Here is a 27,804-nt window from a genome sequence, read left to right on the forward strand (position 1 = left end):
AGAACTTTTTATCACAGCCCTACTGCTCCAAGGCAAACCAGTCAAAGGGGTTCTCCAGCAGGGGCCCCATTTACAAGCAGGTTGGATCTAAGCTGTGGTCATATATGGGCATGGTCCAGAAGCTTCCCTGGGATGAGGTGCCTCATTGTCTGAGGACTCTGTTTTTTGACCAGAGGGTCCTGCCTCTCCTGCTCCCCCAGCTGAGGGGTGTGCGTGCCTGGAGTCACTGTGCCCTGAGAGTTACATGGAGGTTGGCAACCCACCAAAGTGCATATGTGACAGCAGCCATGGTGGGGTGAAGAAGGCATGAAAATAAGGGCATGAAAGAGCCAGTGGCTGCCATGTTGAAAGCCCTGGACCTTACCAGGGCTGGTACAGCTGCCACAGAGGGGAATAGGATGAGGCCATAGGTGCTGCTCATGTTTATGTGAGTGCTGTTTTCTGTTTGTGCGAATCTGTTGCCACCTGTGCATACAGGTATGTATGTATCATGTATACATGTGTAGGTGTTCCTGCTAATAATCCATTCTCAGTGTTCCTACTGCCTGGACCTGGGGACATGGAACTCTAGTAGCCTAGGCTCTATTGGGTTGCCAGAGTCAGCAACCCCAGTGTCAAAACCACACTTGATTCTGAATTCAGCTGGTGCAAACTGTCAGGGAGCAGCAAGGGCCAGCCACTCTGCAAGGGCCAGGGTACCGGGAGCTGAGAGCAGGAACACGGCTGGCAGAGGGGATGACTGTGCCAGCATGGCTCAGTCCTGAAGTACCCAAGCAGTGTGAGCAGGGCAGGTCCAGAGGCAGCAACCAGGGTCAGACACTGTACAGTGATCATCAAGCAAGTCTACAGTGATGAGGCAGGTGCAAGGTCAGGCTGGGAAGGCAGGGCACTGGCTTAGATCAATGGGGCTCATGGCCAGACTGATGGTGCAAAAAGCTGAGGTACCAATGAGAAGCCATTTCATCTCCCTTTATCCATCTGAAAGCAATGTGCTCAGCCAGCCAGGAACCCTCACCAAACAGAAGAGTAGCAAAGACTTTGGCAGAAAACCAGGAACCTTCAAGGGTATCTACCAGTGGGGATGCAGAACTTGGGTTGTTCTCACATGTCTGAGGTATTGCCTCCCTTCTCCTTTCTGTGTTCCTCAGGTCCTCCAGTGCTACTTCTTGCTACTTGTGGTTTGTTCAAGGAGAAAACAAGGTTTCTGAGAGCCTGCTTTGTCCTGAGCCTTTCCAAGGTGCTCCCACTTGCACTCCCCTTATTGTAATAACCATATGGTAATGGTTGCCAGGGCCTGCCTGCATCAACATAACATTAGAAGAACTAATTTTCTTTCAGATATTGTCTCCTATTCCCCCTCGGGACTGTGCAGGAAGGACATGAAGGTTCCTTTGCTCCTCCAGAAACATTTACCCTCACCATCCCTCACAGCCTGATGGTGCAGAAGGCTGAGGCTGCCCACCCTTTTGGGGGCAGATCCCTTCTTCCTCTCTCAGCTGCTTTCAGACGAAGTGCAAACCAGAGCTGGAAGCAGGTGGTGCCTGTCAGGACCAGTTGCCCTCCAAGCAGGTTGCTGCCCTCTTTCTCAGCAGGGGCAGCCCGCAGCCTCACTTTGAAGAGCTTTATGCCCATGCCCAGCTGTGTGCCCTTGTCCAGCCAGGAGATGCTAGTCCAACACACAGCACAAAAGGTGTCATGTCCTGGCCACAGCAATATGATGTCATTGATTTCTTGTAGCACTCTCTAGACAGGGTCCAGGGAGGGCTAGCATGCATGCGTGCCCTGAGAGGAGGACATCCACCTTTGATCTGGCAGGATGTTTCCTGCCCACATGTCCCATTCCGCCTTCCCTCTTCCTGCCTGTCCCCCAAGGCCCAGGGAAGCTGCTTGCTATGGGGTACAACTAGACTGCAACTTGAAGGACCCCAAAGAGGACCTTCCAGCTGGCAGAACAGGCTGCAGTAGTCCAAGAGTAAAAGAACATTGCTTCTGCTCTGGGGCTCAAGTGTTCAAATACCAAAACAAATCCATGGACCCTGAGCAGTCCCTCTGCAGATACTTCCCTGCCAGGGCAGTGCGCAAGTGTTGCTGTTTAAGTGAATTGCCCCACTCCAGGGTGCACTCTCCCAGTGGCCAAGAGCCAGTTGCTGTCTCCTGGGCTTCCTCTTCACACTTCACTACTGAAAACACACAGGGCATGCCTCAGACAGAATATGGTATTGCAAGAGCTTTTATTGTGCCCTTAGACCATACTCCTGGATTTGGCAAAGGCCTTGCACATGGGACAGCTTTTGCCTTGCCTTGCCTTGCTGATGTGGGACAAGAGTTTCTGCTTTCTTTGCACTTGAAGGTGATACTCTTATGTGCAATCCTTCTTATGGCTGACTGTTTAATATTCCTCTTCCTGAGAGGTGAGGCAACTGATTTCTTTCTTTGGTGTACTCCTGCCTTGCAGATGGTGATGCCTACCATCTGTTTCTTAAGTGTGGAATATATTTTAACAATCTGTAGAATATGCCATGGAGAACTGCACTGGTTTGCTTTGCTTTGAAACTTCCTTGTTTGTGTCTACAGTCTCATATGTCAAATACTAGAGCACAGCAACCAGACAGACACACTGGGCCCCAGGCCCTATACCTGCTGCCTGTTTCCCTTTGCACAGCTGCCTGTCTTTGTGGGTCACACAGCCCTGGAGGAGCTGCTCATCTTGGTCTTCTCTCTCTTCAAAATGACCTGCAAAAGGCAGTTTCATGTCCTGTCTCCTTCTCGGGTGTTTTGCAAGATAGTGCTCTGTAATCATACTTTCTTCAGCTCGTCTTGATATTTCTTTGTGGGTTTTGTCTTTCCTGACTTTCTTTTCTGGTGTGACTGATCTGAGAATTGCTTTCTTTGCTTACTTTCTGTCTCAGCCTTGTAAAATATATTCTTGCATAATACAATTTTTAGTTTAAAACGTGGTGAAGAATAAAGCTAACAGTACACACCAGTGCCTACAACATACAGAGTAACCCAGATGTACAAGAGAAAACATCAACTGAAGTAGTTAATCAACAGGTCAATCATCAGAGCTGGAAGCCCTCAAACTTTACAACCGTTAAGTTCCAGCCTTTGATTGTTAGTCTTGGTTTCTCAGACTCGAACATCATTAGAGCTGTGGCTTCAAGCCTTTAGAACCTTGGAAAGTCATAATGTGATTTGGTAATTTGCAACAGGGTTATTTTAAATGGCAGCAGGGCCTCACACTTGCTGAATTGTCTTCTAGAACTGAAGAGCAGGATGAAATATGTTCTTGCTATTAAGCAGTGTTCAGAAATACAAGGCCAACCTTAGCAGTAAGGACTGAAACCCTTTCTCTCTACCGTTGGTTCTTTTCCATATGATAGAATAAACCAGAAATAACAATGACTCTGTCTGCTCTAATAAACTGCCCATGTCACACTGTGGTGCCCTTAGAGGGAGTGAGAAGCAGAAGAGCTGAAAGTGTCCTCTCCTGCTCCTCCAGCTGTGGTCACTGCCTGTATAGATGTCAGATCACACAGACCTAAACATCTCATTCTCCACTGATGTTTAGTCCTCCTTTCTCTATGAGAGACCAACCTTTTCCTTTTCCAGACAGCATTCTGTCAAACTAAATGAGATAAGACTTTTAGTCTTTCTCCTGTAAGAGAGGACTCACATTCCTGTCACTAGCACAGCATTTTTCTGCACTCTAGTTTTCATTTACCTTTTCTGAACAGAAATGCTCTAGCCGTAAAGGCATTCTAGATGAGCCAAGCCTGAGCACCAGCTTGTCTCTATTTCTGCTAGGAACACATTTCCCAAAGTTTATCGTGCTCACAGGATGCAAATGGTCCATACACATCCTGTGACCAATTTCACAGTCATTTCCACAACGTGAAATTGTTGTTCCAAGCAGTCACTTTATCTCTGACTATTCCAAGCTCATGTTGGAGTAAGCTGCCTAAATCAAACCAATGCTGAAATTCTCACATTTATGCCATTTTTTTAATGCTTCAAACAGACAGAAGTTTTCTCACTCTGTATAAGGGTCAGTTGACACAGCTGACAAGGACTCATACTACAATAGGATGACTACATGGGGTTTCTGTTAGAATCTTATCTACTTTCTTCATTTAAGACCTTACATACGTTTTTTCTTAAACAGTATAATTTCTGATTTTCTGAAGCAATAGTCAAATATTAAATTATAATACACAATAAAAAATTAAGCAGGATATAATTATACTGATTCTTGTTTTTCTTAATGACTACATGAAAACGTTATAGTGTTCAGAGGTGATGGGTGCTGGCTTGCCTCCCTTCAGTCAATAAAGATCCTCTGAAAGCTGAAATCCTAAGAGAGGATGTAGAGTGAAACTTTCAAAATCTCCAGAATTATTTGCAAAGCTGATGGATCATTTTAGGTATTTACAAATAAACTTGTCTTACCAATGACACTTTGTAAACAAGCACACTTGTGGAACAAAAACAAACAAACAAACAGAAACAAAACAACAAAGAAACAAAAAAAATCCAACAAACAAACCCAAGACAGGGTGATTTTTAGTAGAGTTTGGTTTCTGGAAACCTTGGCTAGTTTTTGGATATTTTAAATTAAATAATTTTTTAAATGTTCCATCTACATAGCTTTTACATAGTAAAATACATATTCAATCTACATAGTATTTTAGCAATCTAAGTCTCTTTTGTTAATTTAGACTAGTCATTCTGATTTTGGCTTTGATATAAAGAATAATGCTTGGTTAGTTTTCTCAGTAAAATGGAAAATGAAGGCCTAAGTCTCAGTTATGCAGGTCCAGAAGTACAAAAGAGGATTAGTTTATATTCCTGCTCATTTTTAGAATGCTTTACACTTCTAACGTAGGGTAGAATAGCGTATGTAAGCCTCACATCCGTTAATACTAATCACTCAGGCAGTAATGTGCATGTGTAATCTGCTTCTGTTCCATTCATCGTTTTTGCTAAATTGTACAAATTGTACCAGAAACTCCAGACATCCTGCTTTCATCATGCACATTTAAGGTTTCATAATGGTGGAAATTGTGAAATTGTGGAAATTGTGCTGAAAAATCTCATGAAGAGGGGTTTAAAACTCCTTGGATATCTAGACTCCTGCTCCTGTCTTCGTTAAGGAGTATGTCTGTCTGCCTTTCTACTCCAGGTAGAATCACTGACATTTGGGCATCAAGAGAATATTTTGCTCTTGCTCAAGAAGATCCTGTCTCATGGTCACAATTATGCCAGCTGTTATAAAACTTGCCCTAGACAATTCTTCAGATAATAGCAATAGTTCAGCAAAGCCCTGCCCTACCGGGATAACAAAGAACTGCTGTTCTCCAGAGAAATGCAGTGACCAATAGACTCACAGGAGGCACACAGCAGTAGAGCAGGTGCCCAATTTCTCATGCAAGGAAACATGGACTCCCTGCTTGGCTAACCAAATCTCCCTGTCATTTTTTTTTTCCTCTGTAGCATTGTTCGTTCACCTCAGAGAAGGGTAGTTTCTACAGCTGTGTCCATCTCTGTGAGGGACAGATATGAAATGTATTTTCTTGAATACTCACTTTTCTGTGCAGTCTCAAGTTCTGAGTATTAGTGTATGCTTTTCCTCATGCCATAGATCTGAAGAAGAAATGAAGAGAAAAGAAAATTATTCCAGAAATGGAAATAAAACATTAATGTCAGAAAAATGAGTGGAAGAAAATATATTCTGAGGTGTAGCCTTTGTCAACAGGTCCTTCTGGCTTGTAGCTGTGAGCTCACAGGCCAAACAATCACTTAGGAAGTTGGCATGGAAGGCAAGAGCCAACACCCTGACATAACCTAGATGAAGTGCCAACCTCAAGCACAAGTGCTTATTTCTTTTGGATGGGAGCACAATTTGCCAGCTTTAAGATGCAAGTTGACCTTCTGGTTTGCTTTGAGCACATTTTGTTAGGAAACAGAAACCAGAGTATCATCACAAATCTGCTGCTGAACATGGATGCTCATACTAAAGGACAGCTGCCTCAAAGCTGTAAATCATTTTATTAAATTCTGTGTTTCATGCCTGAACTTGATATAATCGGGGATTAAATGTTGTCTATACAAAAGAAGAGTTCTAATGAAAAAAGAAGTTATACAGAAGTGGCTGCATTTTCTTCAGTAATGACCGTCAGAAAGGGCAGAAGTGAGGTAAAGAGGAAGAAAGAGAATATAGCAATGAGTGAGAGATGAACATTTTCTTGGCAATACTGTGACTGAGGAAGCTCAGATGTATCTTGATGTCTCTGCTGCTTCATTTGTGTCTGCTAATTTATAAGGAAACTTTGCAAAGGAGTAGATTTTCTTCCTAGCTTGCTAGCTGCAAATGCCAGATCTTTTTCTGCCTTTTTGTTCTGATGCTTTCTACCAGCTATGACAGAAGAAATAATATATGCCAATCTGAAATTTGAAAACAGTCATGAGCTGGATAATATCAGAGAGCCTGGAAATACTAAGGAAAAAGGTATAGTATCTGTGAAGCTTTTATATTTTATTCCTGCTAAAGTAGATGGGATGGGATGGGATGGGATGGGATGGGATGGGATGGGATGGGATGGGAAGGGAAATACTTTTAATTAGATGCTCAAAGGGCCTTTATTAACTTTGTTACTCTCAGAAAAATTATACTAGTTATAAATGTATTCTGGTTCTTGTTGCTATAATTTCTGCCTGAACTTTTTAGGGTTTGAAAGGCATACCTAAAATAGTAATCTTATTATTTCAGGGAAAACCATATTACTGAGAGTTATTGTAATCTCCACAAATAGTCCTAATTGTCTAAACCTCAAAAGAATTAACTTGAACTAATTTTAAAAGTGAATGTGTTCCATTTAATTTCTCTGTGCTTTTACATTCAAGTTTAGAACTGAATTAGCTTTAACTGACTCACTTTATTTCACTTCTGAAGTTCTAGCCACAATTAAGGCACTGGTCTTTGAAATGGCTATATCTGTTAAAGGACTGAATGCTTTTTAAATACTGTATTTTCAATACTAATTTAAAATTAATTTTACTTAATTTGTGTTAAATTGCTAAAGAGTACCTGTGAAGAAGAGCTCTAGATTTGAGCGGTGCAACTCATGGGAAAAGAGACCATAGAAAGTACTACATGTTTGTGGGGATCACACTCTGGAGAAGAGGTTTACAGGCAAGAGGACAACTTGCTTGTGGTTCAGAAGGAATTGTCTGGGCAGTTCTGTGTCAAAGAATGGTTTTGAATGCTGCTATGTCATTGAACACTATGTGTTTTCAACATTATGTTAAGTAATGGGTTTGAACATTGATGAAATATAACTCTGGGGCTAAAAAAAAAAAAAAAAAAAAAAAAAAGGTAAAAATAAATCTGAACTGTCTTTGTGTTAAGCTCTGGGTTTCTTTTCCTGTAGCGTTCAATAATACCAGTATCCTCATGTCTCCAGATATCCCATGTCTGTGTTCCAGGGCAGACAACACATATTTCATTATGAGAAAGCACCATTCTGAGAGGGCACAGAACAGTCTGTGCATCGTTTCATAAACAACAAATTGAAAAAACAACAATGAATAAATATATCCATTTCTGGACCATGGGAGTACTGTACATGAAGGAGTACAGACCAAGGCCCCTTCTGCTGTGCTAGATCTAGCACAAGCAGTGAGAGGTTACGAAGTACAGTACAGTAAAAGTTTCCTAACTTTTACCTAAAGAATAGGTAAACAATTTAAAGAAATACTTGATTTATTTATACTATACTTCAAATAAAACAGCCACAGCTAAAACTAAAAACCAGTGCTTGGTCTTGATTCATATTGCTGCCCAGAAAATATTTTGTATTTGTTTATGAAATTTCACTGTCAAATTACAGAATCTTTTTCTTTTCTCATCTAAAAGCTCCAGGAAGCATGGACTAAGCTTTCAGTCTTGAGCTTGGCCTGGGACTTTGTAGCAGTTGGAACAATTTATTTTTGCCCTTTAGTTCCAATTCATATGAGTCTATTCAACAGCCTGCCTCAAGGAGTCAGATTTCTCTTACCGTTGTTCACCAGGCACCTAATATTCAGTATTCAGAGCATGTACAGAAGCACTTTGACCCTAAAAATGTCCACATAGCCCAGCAGTCAACGTATCCTGAAGTGTTGTTAGATTCTATAAGGTATGTGATTCTCCTGTGCAGGCTTTATCTCGGAGTGTACCTGTCATATAACTGTGAGAATAACCTGGGAAAATAATGCACAAGGGAGGTGTTCTTTCTCTTCCTGATGAGTCTAGGTATTTCTCTTTTATGCAATACAAAGCAGTTGGAGCACTTTCCTTAGGCTGGGGTTGCATACTGTGATGAAATGCAGTTGCAGGGAGAGTGACAGATGTAATACTTATTTAGCGAGAGTTTTGTCAGTGTCGCTTACAGCATTGTCGTTTTAAAGCTGAGGAAGTATGGGCTGGATGGTAGACTGTTAGGTGGGTTGAAAACTGACTGGACTACTAGGCTCGAAGAGGACTAACGGTTCAATGTCTGTTTGGTGGCAGAGTCTCTCAGCGGTTCCTGGGGCTTAATACTGAGCCTATATTGTTTAATATCCTCAACAACGACCTGAACAATGACACAAAGTGTGTCTTCAGCACATTTATAATTACACTAAACTAGGGGTGGCAGCTGATGTTACCAAGTGGTAGAGCTTCAGTACAAAGGAACCCTGAGAAACTTGAGGACTGGGTGAGCAGAAATCCCATGAAGCTCCACAAGTTTTTGGGCACTGAGGATCGACTAATCCCAGGCCTTGGTACAGACTGGGAACAGGCAGGCTTCAAAGGCCTCTGCTGGGAAGAACCTGGGTTTTATGGTGAGTGGGAGGTTGAATATAAACCAGCAGTGATCTGTGTCCCCATTCAAGACAACATCCATTGCTCAATCTTTTTTCACCTGTTCATCAGGTGAAATTCATCAACTTGAGTTTCCATTAAGAGAGGTCTTGTACAGCATTCTGCCAGGATCACTTCAGTACAGAAGCTAACCACAGATTATTTGTAGAAGAGGCACACTACAGTTTCCATTCCTGTTCCTTCAGCTTGGCACACTATATTTCACTTTCTACTCCTTCAGGAATACAGTCTCCAGTTTTAAATCACTTTTTCTAGACTAGCTACTTCCTCTCCACATTCCCATTCTACTGCCTTTATTGGATTAACTCAATCTGGTTGCAGCTCTCCACAATGTCCATATAGTGGCAATTTTAATATGTGCGTGAGATTTAGTGCTTCCCTGACAAAAGGAATGCTTTTTCTCCCTCCTTCAATGCATCTTAACCCATGAAATCTTACAGGTCCTATAAACAAAGTATCTTTTGGATGGCCCCCATGCTTAAAATTTCTTTTGCTCAGGAAAAGATTGTTCTTTTTTCTCCTCATTGAGTGCTAATTTATGTATCTAGGCTATAACCCTTAATACAGAAAAATTTGCTGTGAATTCCTAGCTAGAAATCTCAAGCTACCATAAGGGACTGGAGGAGTTTACTATAGCCTTCAGTTTAACCAGATTACCACAGATACATGACACACATAAAAAATTACAACCATACAGTACATATTTGTTTTCGGCTTTCAACAATCAGCTTTCTAGATTTTGCAATATCTTGCTTTCCCGGTATCTTTTTTATCACAGTCCTTCTTACCTTTGAAAGGACCCAGGCTGTCCACATTCTCCACTAAGCTGTTGTGATCTCTCACTCTCTTTGTTTGGGCATCTTTTGCTGGTGCAGAGATTCTTCAACAAAAATATACAACTGTAAAGTAAAAACAGTTATTTATTGACCAGTGCACCACAGAGATGGCTGTGATTTAATGAAGCTAATGTGTTCACTGTTGGCTTAGAATTGCACATCCCTGTCATGACTGAATTATTCCCAGGGCCTTCTACTTCGTCCCGTTCTTGCTGGCCAATAGTCCTGATTTTGCTCACATTGTGCCTGGCATTGTTGGCGGCTCTGGTGACCCTGGCAGTTTTACATAAGTACTAATGTGTTTCTGTTTGCGGGGGGCGGGGGGTGGGGCGGGGCTCAAGCTATCAAATAACATCGGACTGACATCTCTTTCTGTGTCTATCTATAACATCAAACTGCCATGTCTATCTGTGTCCCACCCTTTCTGAAGGACAGCACTGAAAATTTCTTATTGTGAATTTCAGTTTTCCAGATTCCCAAGTATTACAAGACACAACTTAGAGACCTCAAAATGACAAAGAATGAACTGCATGCAAATTTCTCAAGCATGCTACTGGCAATAGGAAATCAACTGTGCTTGGAAGGGGAAACCAACCTTAAAAATAATGGTAAATCAACAAGTTTTGATGAGGGCTTATCTTTCAACATGGCAAGGAAGGAAATGAGATGTGTCTACTGTAACTATTCAGGTCTGTCTCCTGAGGTGAGCTTGTGTCTTCTCGGATGTGACTGCATAGAAAGCAGGCGATGAGCATCTCTGCCTCATACAGTGCCTGGAAAGAGGTGCCCAGCCTGGCCACATGTGCACTGGTGTGGGGCCTGGCAGTGGTACCAGGGTTTCAGGATTTAGTTTCCATAAGAAAAGGGTTCTGTGGGTTGCCTTCTGGACATGCCAGTTCCTGACAGCACTCATTCAGAGAACTCTACAACATGCTCATTTGCATCTCATAGACAATTTTACAGTGATGCCTGGGAGTTAAACAACTTACTGCACTCTGGGAACAGCAATCCACACACAAAGTATGCTAGTACCCACCTCAGGTAAGACTGGAGTCTCTCAAAGTTAGAAGTGATGTGTGCTGAAGCATAGCTAAATCAACCAGGGAGTTCACTCCCTGTCTCTTGACTGTGTCCAGTGCAGGTCTGTTTCTGAAGTCAGTTTGCCCAGCTTGGTTATTTAAGTGGCATCTGGCAATGAGCCAGCCACAGAATTAGTTCTCTTCAGAAGTTATAGTCTGAGGAGTAGGACATCGGACAAAGGCATCCTACTGTGACTGTTAGGAGAGGTGATTTCATTTGTCTGGACATTGTTCCACAGACAAGTTAATTGCCTATAGGTCTCCCTTTTAGTCAATGAAGAGAAATTAGTAATGCAAAGATACAGTCTGTTTCCTCCCAAGAAAGACACCCGAAATGACAGAAAAAGCATGCGTGAAACACGTCTACTTCTATCCATTGACTAAAATGGGCAACCTGATAAGTTGACTTGTATCACCTTTGTAGACTCCTAAAATGAGGCAAAATAAATCCCATTTGCAACTCCTGAATATCCTCTCAGTGCTAAAGGAATGGGAGAGATAGTGGGATGATTCAGTTTTCATCTCTTTCATTACTTTCACCTTCTTGGACCACAGTGGGATTTTGACTGAATGAAGATTGTCTCAAACATCTACAGTCCCTACAGATCTTGTTGTCACAGGCCAACAGTGATGTTCTTGGAGGGACAGCCTGGGAACAGAAATGAGGTAATGGTTTTTCTTTTCCAGGCCAGAACTGTGTACTCTGCCCTACAAACTGGAATTGGGAAGGTGGCAATACATGTTACTACTACGGCAAGGAAGCAAAGTCATGGGAACAGAGTCGCCAGTTTTGTTCCGCACAAAACTCTACTCTTCTTCTGATAAAAGAGGCAGAGAAGCTGGTATGGACTGGCTTCTTACTCTGTTTAGCATGGACGAAATTTGTGCACCCTATCAGCTACTCAATTCACATGCAATGTTCTTAAATGGCACTGCGGGCAGGAGTTTTTCTACAGTGATTGGGTTGTCCTGGGCAGTGCTAGGACTAGGGTCATCACCACACAAGTCACTGCCCTTCAAGCCCATGGCAGCTGGAGACAGCTCATCTTGCCACGGCTTGCCGTGACTGCCTACTTACTGGGATGACTGGAGAATGCAGGTTCATGGTTGCTTTGTTGAGGGCAATGATTTCACTAATTTAGCAAGTATTAGAGTTCCATACAAGGACTTGGTAAGACATCAGCGTGAAAACCTGGTCTCTCCATAGGCAAACCATAGTCCTCCCCATTTTGTGCAACTTCTTTGCACAAAAGTTGATCTCATCTTTTAAATCAAAACTAAAACACTTGGGAGAGAGTTGCTGAAATCTGGCTCAATCTTTTAATAAATGAAAACAAACTGAGGTGGGAAGAGAAAATGCCAGGTATAGAGCGAAATAGCACTTTTGCCTTTGGATGCCAGCAGACATATTGGCAGGCCGAAGGCAAAAAAGATGCACCAGGAGCTAGAAGTCAGGGATGGGCCTGTCTGCTCTCCAGCACTTGACAAATGCCAGTTCCCCTCTCACTGAGCTGCAGGCTGTTTTCTCCTGAAAGAAAAGAGGACCAGCTTTATTCTCACCCTACCAAACTGGCAACAGTAAAGGTTGTGAGGTGCAGTCCGTTCTAGCTTACTTAATCACAGCATTGAGAGGCATGAGGGAAAAGAGAAAATGGAGAAGTGCACTGGCAGTGACAATAAGGAAGGAGGAGAAAAACAGGGAAAAAAACCAATTCCTATCTTCAGATAATTCCCTCAATCAGCAGTAAGAAAGACAGCATTATTTAAGATTACGTTCTTACCTGTTCTGCTCAGAGTATTTTTTAACAACAAGATATCATTAAATGCTTAATTTTAAGATGTCCTCTGGTTGCCATGGTCCAGGTTTCGGCAATAAGTAAACGATGCTAGAACCAAGTGTGAAAGTTTAGCAAATCAAACCAAACAGCTTCCTGCAGAGGCTTCCTTTTCACTGTTGACAAATGCTAAGGACAGAAAGGGGGGAGAACAATCCAGTGTTTCACCCAGGGGGCTTAGATCAGGTTGATGAGGATGATGTTGCCCTTCAGAGCTATAAATGTATCTTCTCTTCCATTAAAAACAGCTCTACTATCCCTTCTCCTTTCATACTAGACTTTTCCACTAAGAGTAGATATTGTTCTGACAGATTAACAATTTTTGGCACTTTGTCGCGGTTGAGACGGACAAGCGACATGGACCAAGTTCTTTCAAGATGAAAGTAATGGATGCCATTTATTGCTACAAGTGCATTTTTATACAATTCTACCAGTTCATGTGTCTTTTCATTATTGGTTACAAGTTACAGCACTAACATCTCATTGGTTAATTTTTCTATCATCCATGTTATTCTTCTATCCCCTTCTTTCTCACGGGTACATCTCTCCTCTCTCCGGATACTCCTTTACTCCCATCCTTCTCAAGGGTAAATCTTAATATCTCAAGGCTGATCTCTACTCTCATATTTTCTGTCAAGGATTCCACAGACCCGCTGCAGTTTCCCACAGCACTTATGTTCTTTAAGCAATTTCCATCAATGTTTGCAACTTCTGAGCCTAAACATGTATTTGTTATATCTTACTGAATATCTCTTTTGAATTGTGCTTACTCTACGTAGGAACTGGCAAAAAAAAAAAATCCTGAAAGCCAATTCTTGTTTGGATTAACATTTAGAGACAAACAGAGAGACTGGTATTGGGAAGACAACACAGCTCTTACAAAAGAACAAAAGTCTTGGTAAGTGGGCAGCTTTCCTGAAGTACATAAAGTTGGTCCTTGCCCATATGGAACTCCCAGTTTCTCCGACACAAAGGGACCATTGAGCAGCCAACTTTTATGCAGCCAGGACTGCTTGGAGGGTGATCTAAGCAATACTACTGGGCAGGGGGTGGGAAATGTTTATTTTTGCAATTTAGTTTCAGATTGACCATAGATGTTGTATGATTCTCTTGTATTTGACATCTTGTTTCAGTGAGAACACATGGAAAAAACCCCAATGGAAAGGTGTTTCATTTCATGCTTTCTGATTTTATACTCCTTTATTTTTATATAAGACACCGTTCACTCTCTGGAATAGTTTCACTTTGGTTTATCATGTTATTTCAGAAATACAATATATTTTTCTTCTCACTTCCAAACCTGCTTTCGCAATTTTCCTTTTCATTATTAGGCAGTCTCCTCTTAACATTTCTGTTGAAACAGCCACTGACAGTCTCCAGTCAGTACCCAGGAGTTGGCGTTTCTTACTGTCAGGTACAAGAAACGGTTTAGGATCCACTGTAGAGTCTGCAAGGGGTGCTTGTTGGCATGTTCAGGACAGCGTCACCCTCCTAGGAGTTGGTGCACAATGTCACTGAACACTTTATTTCTTTCTTGGAAGTATATATTCTTCGTGAAAGCCACATAAATAATTCTTGCAAAGACAGCTCTTTTTGGAAGGGACAAAGGAGCACCATTTGGATGAGGTAAGATGTAACAGTGAAGATTTTTCTTTCTTAGGACAAGACTGGATAGCGTCTTTCAATACTGTGGATATTTTTATTATCATACCATATATAGCCAACGATGTAAACAAGAGCTCTACTATATCTGTGAAAAGCCTGCCATCCGATTACAGCGACATGACAACCATTGGCAGGAGGACTGGTTTATTAGATCAAAATGACTATGAGAAGCTAGAAGACATTCTGCAAGTTTGGAATATATTATTTTGTATTTCAGGACTATCACATGAGAATGTAAATATGTTGGATCGGACCTATTGTATTTCCCCTTTTAATTCTCTTTCAGACATACGTAAAAATATCTTCATACTAAAGAAATGGGCATGGTGATGGACTCCAGGAGTGACCCAAGTCTGTTGTTCCAGATACAAAACTGCCAAATGATTACTCAGTTTTAACCAATACAAGTGATGGACAAAATGACCAAAAGTGATGGCCAGGAAAAAAAGCACAGTGACTATACAAACATGTAAAGGTACTGCTCCTCTCCCAGCGTCCAATGATACAGTCATAAAAACTGTACAGCTGTCACATAACACAAGTTATGTGGATTAAACATCTCTATTTAGGAGACACTTCTGATGGATTGTTGATCTGATTACTTTGATACACTACTAGACCAAATAATACAACACACAAACACAGTTATCCTCAGGTGGGCCAAGGTGTTCCCAAACTGTATTAATATTCTTGCATTTGCTCTGAAGTGCAGGGATTCATAGTTCTCACAAGTACTTGTGCATGTTTCACATGATAAGATATCCTTCAGTATCCTTCATCTGCGCATGTCTAGTTCTCTTCCATGATCTATAATTCTTCCTGGCACTGTTAGTTCTCTTTTTTCTTTTTTTTTAGTTTTTCTGCTCTTCTTTTCTAATTTTCTACTTTATTGGTCTGTTGCAAGATTGCAGGAATTACACTAGGGTTCAGCCAAAGGTATGAACAGAACCTCCTCTTATGTATTTTTGTGATATTTCCTGGAATGCCATACTTCTACCTTAATGCACTGAGCAAAGGTCTACAAACTCAACCATGGTGAAAATACCCCAAGCACTGTTAAAGAGCAGAATGTCTCCCTCCACATCTCCATAAAACAATGACAGTCAAGCTGAAATAAGACACCTCTGTTCCATAAGAGTGTTTTGATTTGAGAAAGAAGTCCACGAGCTCCTAGCTTGGTCCCCTCTGGAGGCTTGTGTATTCTTTGTGAATTTCATCCCAGATTATTTATCGTAGATCATGTACCACTGGTGTAACAGCTGGGCTTCTAAAGTGTTAGTCCTTCCCTTCAAGTGCTGTTCTAGTGTCTCAGTGATCTCAGCACTACACAGCAGTTTCTGATCACCCACACGAGCATTTCTGGTGTTATTTTCGAATACCAATTTCATGCTCCGTAAACCTTACTGGATTTCTCTTCCTCTCTGCTGTTTACACTCATGACTTGCATGTCTAATGTAACATGTCCTAGCTGCTCCTCTCAGTTCATCTCCCAGTGGTTGCTGTCTTTTGGGGTGAAAATGCAGATTGCTTCTGTCCTGCAGTGCAGACACAGCCTTGGTGACTTCCCAGAGTGTCTCACAGCATTCATACCAGGTACACTGATGTAAGAAATCTCATGTGGAAGGTATCCTGAGTGGTATTCATGGCTCATTCTTTCTTGATAATGAATGGCTTTGCTGTAATTTGGAAGAAAAATTAAAAAAAACAACAACAGCACTCTGATCTTCTTCTCTTTTACATTACAGTGACTGTGAGGAAACAGGAAAGATATTTCCAGGATGTTTTTTTCATTAATAAGGCATGCCTAAGAGCAGAGGCATGAATCCTAGGTGTTTCAGCAGTTTGTTGAAAACAAACATAAACTGAGATTGACATCTCCCTGCACTGATAGGCAGGCACAAGGCTACATCATATCTTGCTGTGGCCTTGACATTTTGGGTCAATTTACAGTCAGCCCAAAAGCAATCTCTGGTGCAGTGAATGTATTTGTAACTCTAAAGGCAGGTGGGGTCTGAGTACAGTTTCACAGTGCACCATGCTACTGGAACAGAAAGAGGTAACTTCTTGTCCTCCTCCAAAAATAATGACTGAAACACACACACACACACAAAATTCACCCCAGAGAAGAAAGGAAGGAAAGAGAGAAATCAAGCAGTGTCCTACCATTCACTACAGGCATTTGAGTGCTGCAGCAAAAAACCTTGTCCAGCAAGGGACTAGCAACTAGCAAGGGATGCAACCAGGTAGGGTTTAAGGATGTGCTGACTGTGTCCCCTTTTCCATTGAAATGAGCTTTTCCTTACAGGGGAAGAGACATAGAAATGTATCGTTTGTGTGTTGGCTGAGATGGCATTTTTGAGTCACAGTTCCATACAACAGTGCGTTTCCCAAGTCTAAAATCCACTCCTCCCAGCATCCCCTCCACTACAGTCATAAACTCTATCTAATGCAATTTGCAAGATCACATTTTGGTTAATAAACACAGCTGTTTTGTCCAGCCTGATGACATTTATATACAGGCTGTGTTCAAATGGAGACCCAAACTTCCTGCTTTAGTTTACCTTTCTTATAACTTTAGTCTGAAAGAACAAGAAATTTTGTCTGCCCTGGACCGTTGCAAGAACAGAGAGAGAATATGATGGTGAAACTCCATCTTAACCCTTTTGCTACTTCTGTTCTTGCAGCAGGATCTGTTTTAAAATATTACCAAAAAAAACAAAAACCAAAAAGCTAAAAACAAAACAAAACAAAACAAACAAAAAAAACAAACAAAAAAAACCCAACAAAAACCAAAAAACAGAACAACGAATCAACCACACAACAAAACTCCTTATAGAATTCAGAGTTAGAAAAATAATACAAGAAAATTATTCTACCTCCTGTTTTCTCTTCAGAAGTAAAATCATGTTGGAGAAAAGTTTCCCCCAAAGGAGATTCATTACCTGCTTGAGAAGTTGTTGCTAAGACTGAAGAGGTTACTGTCACAAAAACGTACAACAAATTTGCTTGACTACCAGCTCTCTGCAGAAAAGCCCTCTTTACACTGAAGTTCCAACATACAGTTTTCGGGCTCAATAGACAAAGATTTTTGCACCATATTTAGCATGAGTTTATGAGTATATTATAGATACACCATGAATACACAGTGAATGCTACTCCTTGCACCCTTAATTCCCAACCCTTACCTCATGCCTTCTCTTTGGATATGGATAAAATATAATTAAAAAAATGCATGCAATCGGATATATTTCTGCTCTGGAAAATATCTATAATCTGCACAGCAAGGCAGAAAGAATATCCCAGTCATTAGAGTGTATTTCCAGTCTGTTGATATTATTTTGCAAACGGGAGACTCTAAGCTTTACACAAAAGAGCAAGAACAGTTACTCCAGAAATTCCTATCTTGCAATTTCCTTGTGACTCAAGCCTGTCACCATGACGTGACTCATCATGTCTGGGCAAGTGCTCTGTTAAGGAGTGTGGGTCACTGGAGATGTTTAAGAACTACAGCTCAGCACTGGATCAAGGCACTGCGAAGAGACAGAGATGGAGAATGGGGATGGATAAGCCACTTCTGCACACAGCGCAGCAGCAGAGAGGTCCTCAGAACCTCAGAGAGGTTTCTCTGACACAGGCTGAGTGATCGCATGAATCCTGCCAAGTTCTTGCCCTCACCAACCTTTTAGCTCAGCTTTTCCCCTTTTAGCATTTATTTCAGTTAATTTTTGTAAAATAATTTAATTTTTTTTCATAGCACTGTATGGAATTGTAGCCTATTGCTTTCAGTGCAGCTGATACATCAAGAGATATCTTTCATACCTTAACTCAAAACAGTGATTATTTATAGAACATCTTATTTTTAGGAGGTAGAAAATCCTGATGTTTGCTGTATTTATAGGGTCAGATCAGGTGCATTTTTAAATGAAATAGTCTTAGGTTCCAACCAGGAACAAAGACTCCTGATCTTCATATTTGGGAAGAGAACACCCATTCTTGACAGTTCCACTTTAACTCTTTGATGTGATTTCAATATACTACAGTTTTACTATGACACGGTAATCAGGACAGGGCCAGCTTCCTCTGTGGTTTCACTGAAAATGCTGAAATGTGAACCATTCCCATCGCCTCAGCATTGGTCTCACTGCAGTGTGCCCCTACTCCCAAAGTACTGCTATTGCAGGAAAGAAGTGTGACAGGCTGGAGATGGAGGATGAGGAAGGTTACACTGCTTTAAATTTACGACCCACAGCTTCAGTTATTACTCCTGGATACTTGAGCAGCAAGAAATGTTCTGCATTTAAGGCTCCAGCCAGTTGTGTTACAGTAGACAGTAAGTACAGATGGAAATTAACTTTTCTATCTATATCAGGGTATAACATGCATTTGCAGGTTCATGATGGTTGCTTTAAAATCTTTCTAAACTTCATAGTATGTTCTTAGATAAATGTACATAGAAACAGCAGAGAGAAAAATCATTATGTCTTGTGTGCTGTTTATGATGACAGGTGATATTTCTTTCCAAAGCCTATCTTTACTCCAATTATTTTTGTCCATTTGCTTCAACACAAATGACAAATCACACCTTCCTACTTTTTTTTTTTTTTTTCTTTTTGGAAGGAAGGCACTATATTTTTATGAAATAATGTAGGCCCTGGAAATGGAAGCAATTTCCTTAGCTATGGGGAGTAGAAAGGTGCTTTGTTTATCAGTCTTAACAGTTAATATAAGCTCTGATAGGGGCATATATTTTTACTTGTTTATACTTAACGTTTCCTGATAAAGAGCCTGAGTGTTAACTAAGGTAGTGGATTATGCCCATAGAATGCCTGAGACTGTAAAATGATGACTTGAGTACTGTTACTCCTGCTCATAAATTCACCACAAGGCTTACTGGTGATATAAATATCATTTCTGCTATTTGCAGGTTGAATAGAGCAAAGACTAAAGTGACATCACTCTGGTGCTGTCTGGAAAAGATCTAGGGCTATATGTTGAGGAAGACGACTTGAACGAAGAGGGTGGAGGAGAAACTGTTGAGAAGCAGCAGCCAGAAAACCAAGGATAAAATATTAGGGAGTGTGATCTAGGGACAGAGCTTCTCAGAAAGAAACTGGTTGGCAAGCTCAGAAAACTTTCTAAATGGTCTTTTGATTTGCACAGAGAACACGTATAGTAGACAGTCTTACGACCAAATCAGGTTGGGAGGGACCTTTATGGTTCATCTTTTCCAATCTTTTGCTCAAAAGGGCCAGCTCTAACGTCTGATCAAGTCACTCAGGGCCTCGTCCACTTGAGTTTTGGAAACCTCCAGGGATGAAGATCTCACAGCCTCTCTGGGACTTGTTCCATTGTTGCAGGGGAAGAATTCTTTCTCCTTACATCTAATCAGAAGTTTCCCTGAAGCAACACGTGACTGTTATATTGCGTCCTTTTGCTGTGCCTCTGTGAGAAGAGTCTGGCTCCATCTATAAAGCCCTTTTAGGTAGTGGAGGGCTGAAATTAGGTTCTCTCTTAGCACCCTCTTCTAAAGACTAAACAAGCCTAGGTCCTTCAGCCTCTCTATATGGCCCTGACGAACTCATTGTTCCTCTGATGGACTCCTTGCAGTTAGCTGACGTTTCTCTTGAACTGGGAAGCTCAGTACTGGACACAGTATCCCAGATGTGGCTTCATGATTGTCAAGTAGAGTGGAATAGTCACTTCTCTCGATCTACTGGCTGCAGTCGTGTCGATGCAGCCCAATGCTGATCAGCTTTCACTGCTGCAAGGACACACTTGAGGACTCACATTAAACTTGTCCTCCAGGACCCTCCAGGTCCCTCCAGGACCGTAGCTGCTCTCAACCCAGTCGGTCCCCTGCCTGTACTGGTGCAGAGAGATGCTGGTACAGAGAGATACTGGTGCAGAGAGACTAAAGGTGCTGGTCTTCACATTTGCTTTCATTCCTAGGATTTTTAGGTCACTTTAAAAGGAAGACCTACCCTCTTGGCATATCAATCACCACCATGATGTGATGTTATCTGCAGTTTCTTCAAAGTACCTTAACTGGTGAGGGTTAAGGTAATCTCCCTTAACTTGGGCAATGTAAATTTTAGTTGCCAAGTCTATCTGGACTTCTAGGAACCTCTGGAGGGCAATTCTTCTGACCTAACAAAAGGTTAGTTCTCTGGAGGTCCTTGCTCTGATGCACTGGACTCAAGTAATACTTTTCAATTAACTTGAACACTCTAAATACCTGTGAAATTGTATTACAAAAAGTTTCAGAGCACTGCTTCATGAAAGGGAAAAAAGCATGTATATATATATATATATATATACACATCTACACAAGAAAATAATGAAGAGGATCTGCTATAGAGCTACCAAGCTCCAAGTGTAACAGGTTAAAAAGACAGATAAAGTAACTGGCTAACTGATATTTCTCACTGCAATTATTGCTCTAATAAGGGTTTGCCTCATGAACAACTACTGTGTGTTCATGTCTTCTAATGAATATTTATAATATATGGTAAAAGAGATATGTGTCTGTTATAATCAAATCTCTTTGAAGGTGTATGCAAGTTAATTTGTCAGTCAAAACAGAAAATAATGGAGAAGATTGTTTTCTCCTTGCGTATCATGAAAGCATTGTTGCACAAAATGTTTTAATGAACAAGAATAGCACTTACCTTGACATTTGTGAGTATATTAAAGATTGCATGAACAAATAACAGGAAATAAACATAACTTTAAGCACTACAACTGAACTGAACCATGACATTTTAATTTCCATAAGCCTTGGATCTTCAAGTTATTTGCATCAATGACACAGCAGAGCCTCTAGGACTTTGTTCTTGGGTTTGACTTCTTATTGTTATTTTGTTTCTGTGAGCTACACTCTACGGTGTTTTATAGAAGCAAGTCATTTGCAAAATTGATCCCATTTGAGATTCTTCCTTTTCTTGTCAAACAGCAGTATGTGTATATGTATATGTATATGTATATGTATATGTATATGTATATGTATATGTATATGTATATGTATATGTATATGTATATGTATATGTATATGTATATGTATATAAAAAGAAAATATTTTAATCAGGGGAAAATCAGCTGAAAATCAGCTATAAAATTCTTGAGAACTCTATTCTTGATTTGACATTGAACCTCAATGAAAAACTGGAGAAAGAGCCTGAAGAAATAGGCACAGTTTAGTGTTCAAACATTGCAATCATTTAGAAATCCCAATCACAGGTTCCAGAATTAATTATCCAAAGCTAGACGGTAATTTTTCCCTCTCAAGTTGGAGAAATCTTAGATACTGTGGAAACTGCAAAATCTAATCTGTTTACCTCCTTCATGAGAAGTTTTACTTTAAAATACTAAAGCCACTGTTAATAGACATTCTCAGAGAATAAATAGATATTTCTCGAAATGACTGCATGAAATTCAGAACAGCAATAACAAAAACTGTAGTAAAAAAAAAAAAGAGGCTCTGCAGATGGGAAAAAGATGAACTGGCAATGTCGAAGAGGAGGTAATACCACTGTGTGGTGAGGAGAGATACTGGTTTTGTTGCTGAATGTGGTTTTGGTTTGTTTCAGGAGCCTCTGCCACATCTCCTATATGGCAACCAGTGGCCTTTACTTTCCTCGCTTTGTGCCTGGTGCTGCTGATAGGGCTGGTAGCCCTGCTGGCCTTGTGTAAGTACTGTAGAGTCCCAAACTGCTGCTGTGGGAGCGATTTCCAGCTGTACAACTGCTTCTACTGCCCCTGCAGACTGTCCCTGGTGTCCCTCTTCCCACAACAGAAATAATACAGCAAGAAGGGCAATAGTGTGGCTCTCCCGCAGCAGTTGTCCCACAGCTGAGTGTCAGCACACATAACTTGCACTCAGTAATATCTGCATTTACAGCTACCATAACCCTAAGGGTTACACTAATGCAAGACCTAAACCTAACTAAGCCTAACCTCTAACCTTAACCCTAACCTCAATGACACTAATTCTAACACTAAAGATAATCCCCAACCCTATTCCTATCCTTAATCATAAACCTAACCCCAACCCTAGTCCTAATCTTAAACCCCTAAACCTTGCCCTAAAACCTAACCCTAACACTAACCTAACCCTAACACTAGCTCTAACCCTAACTGCTGACTAATCCTAACCCTAAACCTAACTCTAAACCCTGACCCTAACCCATGGCTGAAACACTTCGCTTTCACAGCTAGAAGCTAACCTCATTGGCCGTACTGTCTGGGTAACAGTGCCCCCCTGTGGCTGATACCGGAATATTTCGTAATTACAGTTCCCTCTTTTTCTTGGATTGCAAGCTTTTTGCAGGGAAGGAAAACCTGACATCAAAGTGTGGTGACTGACTGATGCATTTGCCTAACGATTACAGCAGATTTTCCACAGCAACATTTTAATTAAAAAACAAAGCTGATGACACATTACATTTGGAAGGAGAGAAAGGCTGTATCTGGCTTCTCTTTTTTGGCAGGAGGGAAGCAGTTGTAAGTACCCAAGATAAACACTCAAGGTGGCCTGTGTCATCACAGAAATGTTAGCTCAGAAGCAGTTCTTCATATTTCTAATCTGACACCTGCCCTTTCTTCCCCACCATTCAAAGCTGGACTACCACCAATCCCAGATAAACTCATCTGTAGCTTTGTGCAGCTGACTATTGAAAATCTTCAAGGGCCCTCACCTTCCCAGGTGACCTTTTCCAGAGCTGCACAGCTCTCCTGGTGAAGAAAATGTATGATGTACGCACAATGGTGGGCATACATATGAAGTAGACAAAAAAAAATTAAAATGCCAAAAGCTACAAATTAAAGCTAGAATTAAAACTACAATTTTTAAAAAACAATCTTTGATAAACACTTCCATGCCTTTCAGTTTTTCAGATTTCCAAAGATCCTGAGGAAGGAAAAAAGCTGCAGGAAATGAGGGAAGCATTGTGTTTTGAAAGGAAGGAGAAAAATGGTAAATGTTGTTGTTATGTAAATAAATATAAATCTCCCTCTTTTCAGAGCCCACTGACTGAAAGACTATAGAATCACAGGGGAAAGGCCTCATCAGTTAGTATCTTTTTTAACTGTGGTAATATTTGAGATATGGATATGTGAACACTGACATGCAAAACAACTTGTCTCTCATCCCTTAAGAGCTCAGCTGACTCATGGCTGCACTTAATCTTTTTTCAGTCAAACCAGTAGCTAAAGGCCCTGTATTCCTTGCAGCTCTGCATAATACTCTCTCTGATTTTTAGAAACAAGCTGTGCTCTCTGTCCAGCAAGCTGGCAAAACAGCGGAGCTGACAACTGCTTCTACATTTCAAAGCAGAAGAAAACATGGAAGCAAAGCCAGGAGTTCTGTTCCTCAAGAAACTCCACTCTTCTTGTACTAAAAGACAAAGCAAAGATGGTACAGTCTTAACTTCATGCATTCTTTTATGTCATGTGTTTTAACTTACAGCAATCCTGCAGGCAGAAAATAGTTTAGTCATTTACAGTGCCTGTATTTAGTTTTCTCTGAATCAAGTAGCCCTCCTGCAAGTCGCAAGATTGTAATGACTTGCAACACTTCCTAAATTGTGTGCTGTGAGAAGCAGTGAAATTATCTATTAAGATAAACAGAATAAGCCATTGTACAAAACACCTTAGTTAGTTAATACTTCACAGAGAAAATAAAATGCATATTATTAGCATGAGGGAGAGACCCAGCACACAGAATGCATGTTTTTGTTATCTCTTTCCACAAGTTTTATTACTGAGGGGTCCCAGTGTCAAAATCTGGAGAGCGGATGATTCACCATGGTCCTGTTCGCACATCGCAGTGCAATGTGACTACAAAAGGTTGCTTTCTGGCCTTGTGTTAGACCCTCAAAGAGTGGTGGTAATGACGGCATAAAGGCTAGACAGCAGAGAATTATATTGTGATGACTGGGAAAGGTTTATGAAATTAATAATTTTAATTAGACTTGCTAATTTGGGTGTATTTTTCTGACTAATGAAAAATCTGTAATTTGCTGTCAACCATATTTCCCTTTTTGTACACAGATATATGGCAACCTCTTTTTCAACAGCTGTTAAGCCTACACAAAGCCCAAATATTCTTATTTTCTTGTTGCTACCTAAAACTTTCAAAAGGAAAGAAGTTTCCTTGGAAATCTGCCTCCTTTTTCCAGGTGAAGTTAATTTCAGTTGAGGGTTCTCAGCATTTTTATTTTAAGGCACAAAGGCTGTCCTTTTGGATTATTTTATTTAAGTGAAAATCAGATGGGAAGGGAAAAATTGAAAGGGGAGAAACAGTTTATTATCGAATTTAGCAGCATCCTGAGGACAGAATCACAGATCACACTGTTGGGAGACACCTGAACACTACATCTTCAATGCTGAATTCCAGAGGTGATTTTGGTATGCTATATGAGTCTTTGACTAGTTTGATTCCAGATGTCTGGGTGCTTGCTTTTTCTTCTGTGTTTTGTATATGTGGCTGCAGCCAGACTGAGGCCAGATCAATTTAAGCCAGATAGGGTTCCTATATTTTGGATGAGTCCCTAAACATGCTACTGAGCAACAGTAGAGTGTCTGGAGGATCTGAACAGGCTAAGATGCTGAGAAACCTCTTGGGTAGCACTTAGACAGCTAGGTGCCTAAGCACAGGTTTCCAGGGTGATCTGAAATGCCCAGGGGTATTCTCTTTGACCTCCAAATAATGCCTCAGCAAGGCACAGCTGTCCCATAGGTTCTGGGTCTTGTCTGTCAGCCATATGTAAAGACCTCAGACAGGTTGGAGAATCTCAAAAGGTGCTAGGGGCCTGTATTTAGGCAATAGGCTCTGTCCTCTAGGCTGGGATTCATCTCACCTACCTTCAAGCACCTACAGTGTAAGTGATTTGCAACTTCAGACCTACTTCCTCAGGCTCCGTTACAGCCGGTGGGAGATCTGGCCAGTCACTGTTCAGTAACATCCCACGGGGTGAGATGAACCACTTCTGAGGCTCCACTGGATCTGTTGGCCAGATCTCTGCCGACTCTAATTAGGGCTTAAACAGCACTCGCATGTCTACATCTGAACCACAGATAACTAAGGGCAGTGTAGACACCTAAAGGCAGACTAGAAAAAGCTGGGTGGGGTTTTTTTGTTTGGTTGTTTTTTTCTTTAAAGAAGCAGTGTTTTTACACATCCGTGTTACATTTGTCTTGTGACAATTCAATAAACAATGGGATTCAAATGATCCTGTAATCAGAGCAGTCAGCACTGCCTCATGGAATACAAGCACAAACAACAGGTTACCCTCCTATTGAGTAAGAATTACTTCCTTTGGTTGCAGAACCTTCACAGCTGGAAGATACAGGAGCTTAGGTCTTATTTTTGAAATATTGTTGTGATGATTTTCTCATACCTACAGATTTCTCTGCCACAGGATTCACAGTTTTACTGGGTTGGATTATCATACATATCCGAAAGGAACAGTTGGTACTGGGAGGATGGAACATCTTTTTCAAAAGAAGTGACAAATTGGTAAGCATTCATAACTTAAGACCAGTGAGGGTCTATCCAATGGGCCCCATAAATTATACGAAACTTGTGTTTCCTCTTACTTTCCCATGTTTGTCATACATGCAATGACAAAGGAGCATGGAGACCATAGTATCTCCTATGGAGCTCCAAATTAGTGTCCTGTATAAGGAACAATGGGTGGCAAAATACAGCTCTATCACAGGCACCAGACCCAAAAGGAGCACCTAGCACAGATAAAATAGCTCTAAGGGGGGAAATAATTCTACATTCCAGTGTCAAATACGTATGATTACAAATGGTCCAAATATAGATCACATTATTTTATCAGGACATAATTAACCCATATCTTTTAATTTGCTAGGGTTGTGTTATATGACAACTTCTTCTGTGCCTCCCTATACGGACAGTTTATTTATGCCAGCCACTCCTGTTCAACAAAGCAATTATGGATCTGTGAGAAAGGGGCTGTTCATTTCACCTGAAGAAGCATTGCAAGAAGGGATGTGGGATTTGCCACTGTGAGATACCAACATTAGGAACTGCAAGTTTTAGATATATTTTTGTTTGTTTGTCATGCAATTTTCTCAGAATCGTGACACAAATGGACAGGTCATTAGGGACTAAATCTTCTTTGTCTGCATTCTCCCTCACAGGCTCACAAATGAGAGGGAAAATAAGCTACAAAGCTAAAAACTACATGCCTGGGAAGAAGCTTTAAAGAATTAGCTACAGTCAAACAATGATCCTTCCATGACTCTCCAGATTGACAACCACGCATTCTCACAGATCTCTATATTTCTTGAGCTTCAGTCAGTTTTTTACACTAACACCTGCCAGTCATAAACCAGTCCAACTACATCCTTGATAGTTCTACTTACTGAATTATGTACTGTACACACTAACTACCATCCACACATAATCCTCTTCTAGATTAGTTTGCCTAGGCATGCCTTCTTTCCTAAATCCAGTCTTCCAACTGTTCCCCTGTTTGAGCTACAGGGATACAGAAATAACACAAGGTCTATTTATCCATAAAATTATTTTCATATATGCATTAATATTTACAGAGATAAAAGGACATTTGTGAGAAGACTACAGGGAATCCCTAGAAACAATCTCTGTGAAAATTAGAGTCAAATATCATGGTTAGATTAAAACATTACCTGAATAACTTCAGTGATGTCATAACATCGATTGTGATAAAAATAGCAGTGAGGATAATAATTATGTGCTCCATTCAGAGTTACACACAATCAGTACTCAAACTGATGCAGAATCTATTTCCACAGATCGTAGTTGAGCTCTTGCATTATATCCACACTGTTTGGGATCTCTGGAACCCAAGGTACATACTACGCGTGTGTTATTAAAGCATTTGTCATGCTTCTTGAAATAAAATTATGCAGTCACTTTTCTTGATGAAGTTCCATTGCATGAGTTCTTTGAAGCTTTGTATGTCAGCATCTGTTTTGTATTGCATATACATATATTTTTTATGTGTATACACACCTTGCATCCATGTGTATACACCTTAGTATCTGGAGACTTTCCATAAAATAAATGAAAAAAATAATAAGGTGTCTTTAATATTCAGTATTTCCCTGGAAAATATTTTCAAAGACTGAAGCATTTCCTTGGTAAAAGGTGAATCCTTCTTCCTAATGTGCCAAAATATGTTTTTGAACTGAAGAAATTCATTATACTCAGCAGAGCCAAGACATGACCGATGGGCACAAGTACTGGTTAAACTATCTAGAATTCCTTTCTATTGCAGTTAGAAGTGCAAGGTACAATGCAAGAAAGGTATGTTTCATGTGTTTCAACCCATTTAACTTGGAAAAAAATAATAATTAACAGCAGGCATCTAAGCTGGCACATTTTACTCATTTTTCTTCCCATAAATTAACACTTGATTTTTTTTCTGGTGATCTGCTACACACCTTGGCTTGGTGGCTGCATTGTTAAAAGA

The 27,804-nt window shown here is 40.7% G+C and overlaps 2 protein-coding genes and 1 long non-coding RNA gene across 4 annotated transcripts in view; 2 read left to right on the top strand and 1 right to left on the bottom strand.

The window, feature by feature from the left end:
* Positions 1–9,847, bottom strand: part of LOC135578136 (ovostatin-like) — a 78,701-nt gene extending 68,854 nt beyond the window's left edge. Inside the window, exons 1-2 of the mRNA XM_065048405.1 lie at positions 9,694–9,847; positions 5,586–5,643 (exon numbers count right to left, since the gene is read on the bottom strand). The gene's annotated coding sequence lies outside the window, so the exon portion shown is untranslated. The remainder of the gene's footprint in view (positions 1–5,585; positions 5,644–9,693) is intronic.
* A 246-nt stretch (positions 9,848–10,093) lies between these two features.
* LOC102096693 (uncharacterized) lies at positions 10,094–14,745 on the top strand. Its single transcript, XR_010469486.1, has 4 exons — positions 10,094–10,349; positions 11,508–11,662; positions 13,435–13,553; positions 14,607–14,745. It is a non-coding gene; the product is annotated as an uncharacterized LOC102096693 (long non-coding RNA).
* Positions 14,746–17,806: 3,061 nt separating this feature from the next.
* LOC135578138 (natural killer cells antigen CD94-like) lies at positions 17,807–27,254 on the top strand. 2 transcript variants are annotated; one of them, XM_065048424.1, is made up of 6 exons: positions 17,807–18,650; positions 21,907–22,005; positions 23,205–23,291; positions 23,578–23,732; positions 25,723–25,835; positions 26,197–27,254. In XM_065048424.1, exons 1-6 carry the CDS (start codon positions 18,524–18,526, stop codon positions 26,315–26,317), a joined length of 702 nt encoding a protein of 233 aa, XP_064904496.1. In that variant the 5' UTR covers positions 17,807–18,523; the 3' UTR covers positions 26,318–27,254. The 2 variants fall into 2 exon arrangements, with proteins under 2 accessions (XP_064904496.1, XP_064904498.1); XM_065048426.1 differs by having other exon boundaries at positions 18,463–18,650; positions 26,489–27,254.
* The last annotated feature ends 550 nt before the right edge of the window (positions 27,255–27,804 follow it).

Source organism: Columba livia, unplaced genomic scaffold, assembly GCF_036013475.1.
Source record: "Columba livia isolate bColLiv1 breed racing homer unplaced genomic scaffold, bColLiv1.pat.W.v2 Scaffold_82, whole genome shotgun sequence".
Taxonomy (NCBI): domain Eukaryota; kingdom Metazoa; phylum Chordata; class Aves; order Columbiformes; family Columbidae; genus Columba; species Columba livia.

Bases quoted from the DNA above. Each gene is read 5' to 3' on its own strand.
- LOC135578138 (XM_065048424.1), top strand. From the start codon at position 18,524: ATGGAGGATGAGGAAGGTTACACTGCTTTAAATTTACGACCCACAGCT. The intron at 23,292-23,577 runs GTAAATGTTGTT...TCTGATTTTTAG, and splicing joins TGAAAGGAAGGAGAAAAATG to AAACAAGCTGTGCTCTCTGT. The intron at 25,836-26,196 runs GTAAGCATTCAT...TTAATTTGCTAG, and splicing joins TCAAAAGAAGTGACAAATTG to GGTTGTGTTATATGACAACT.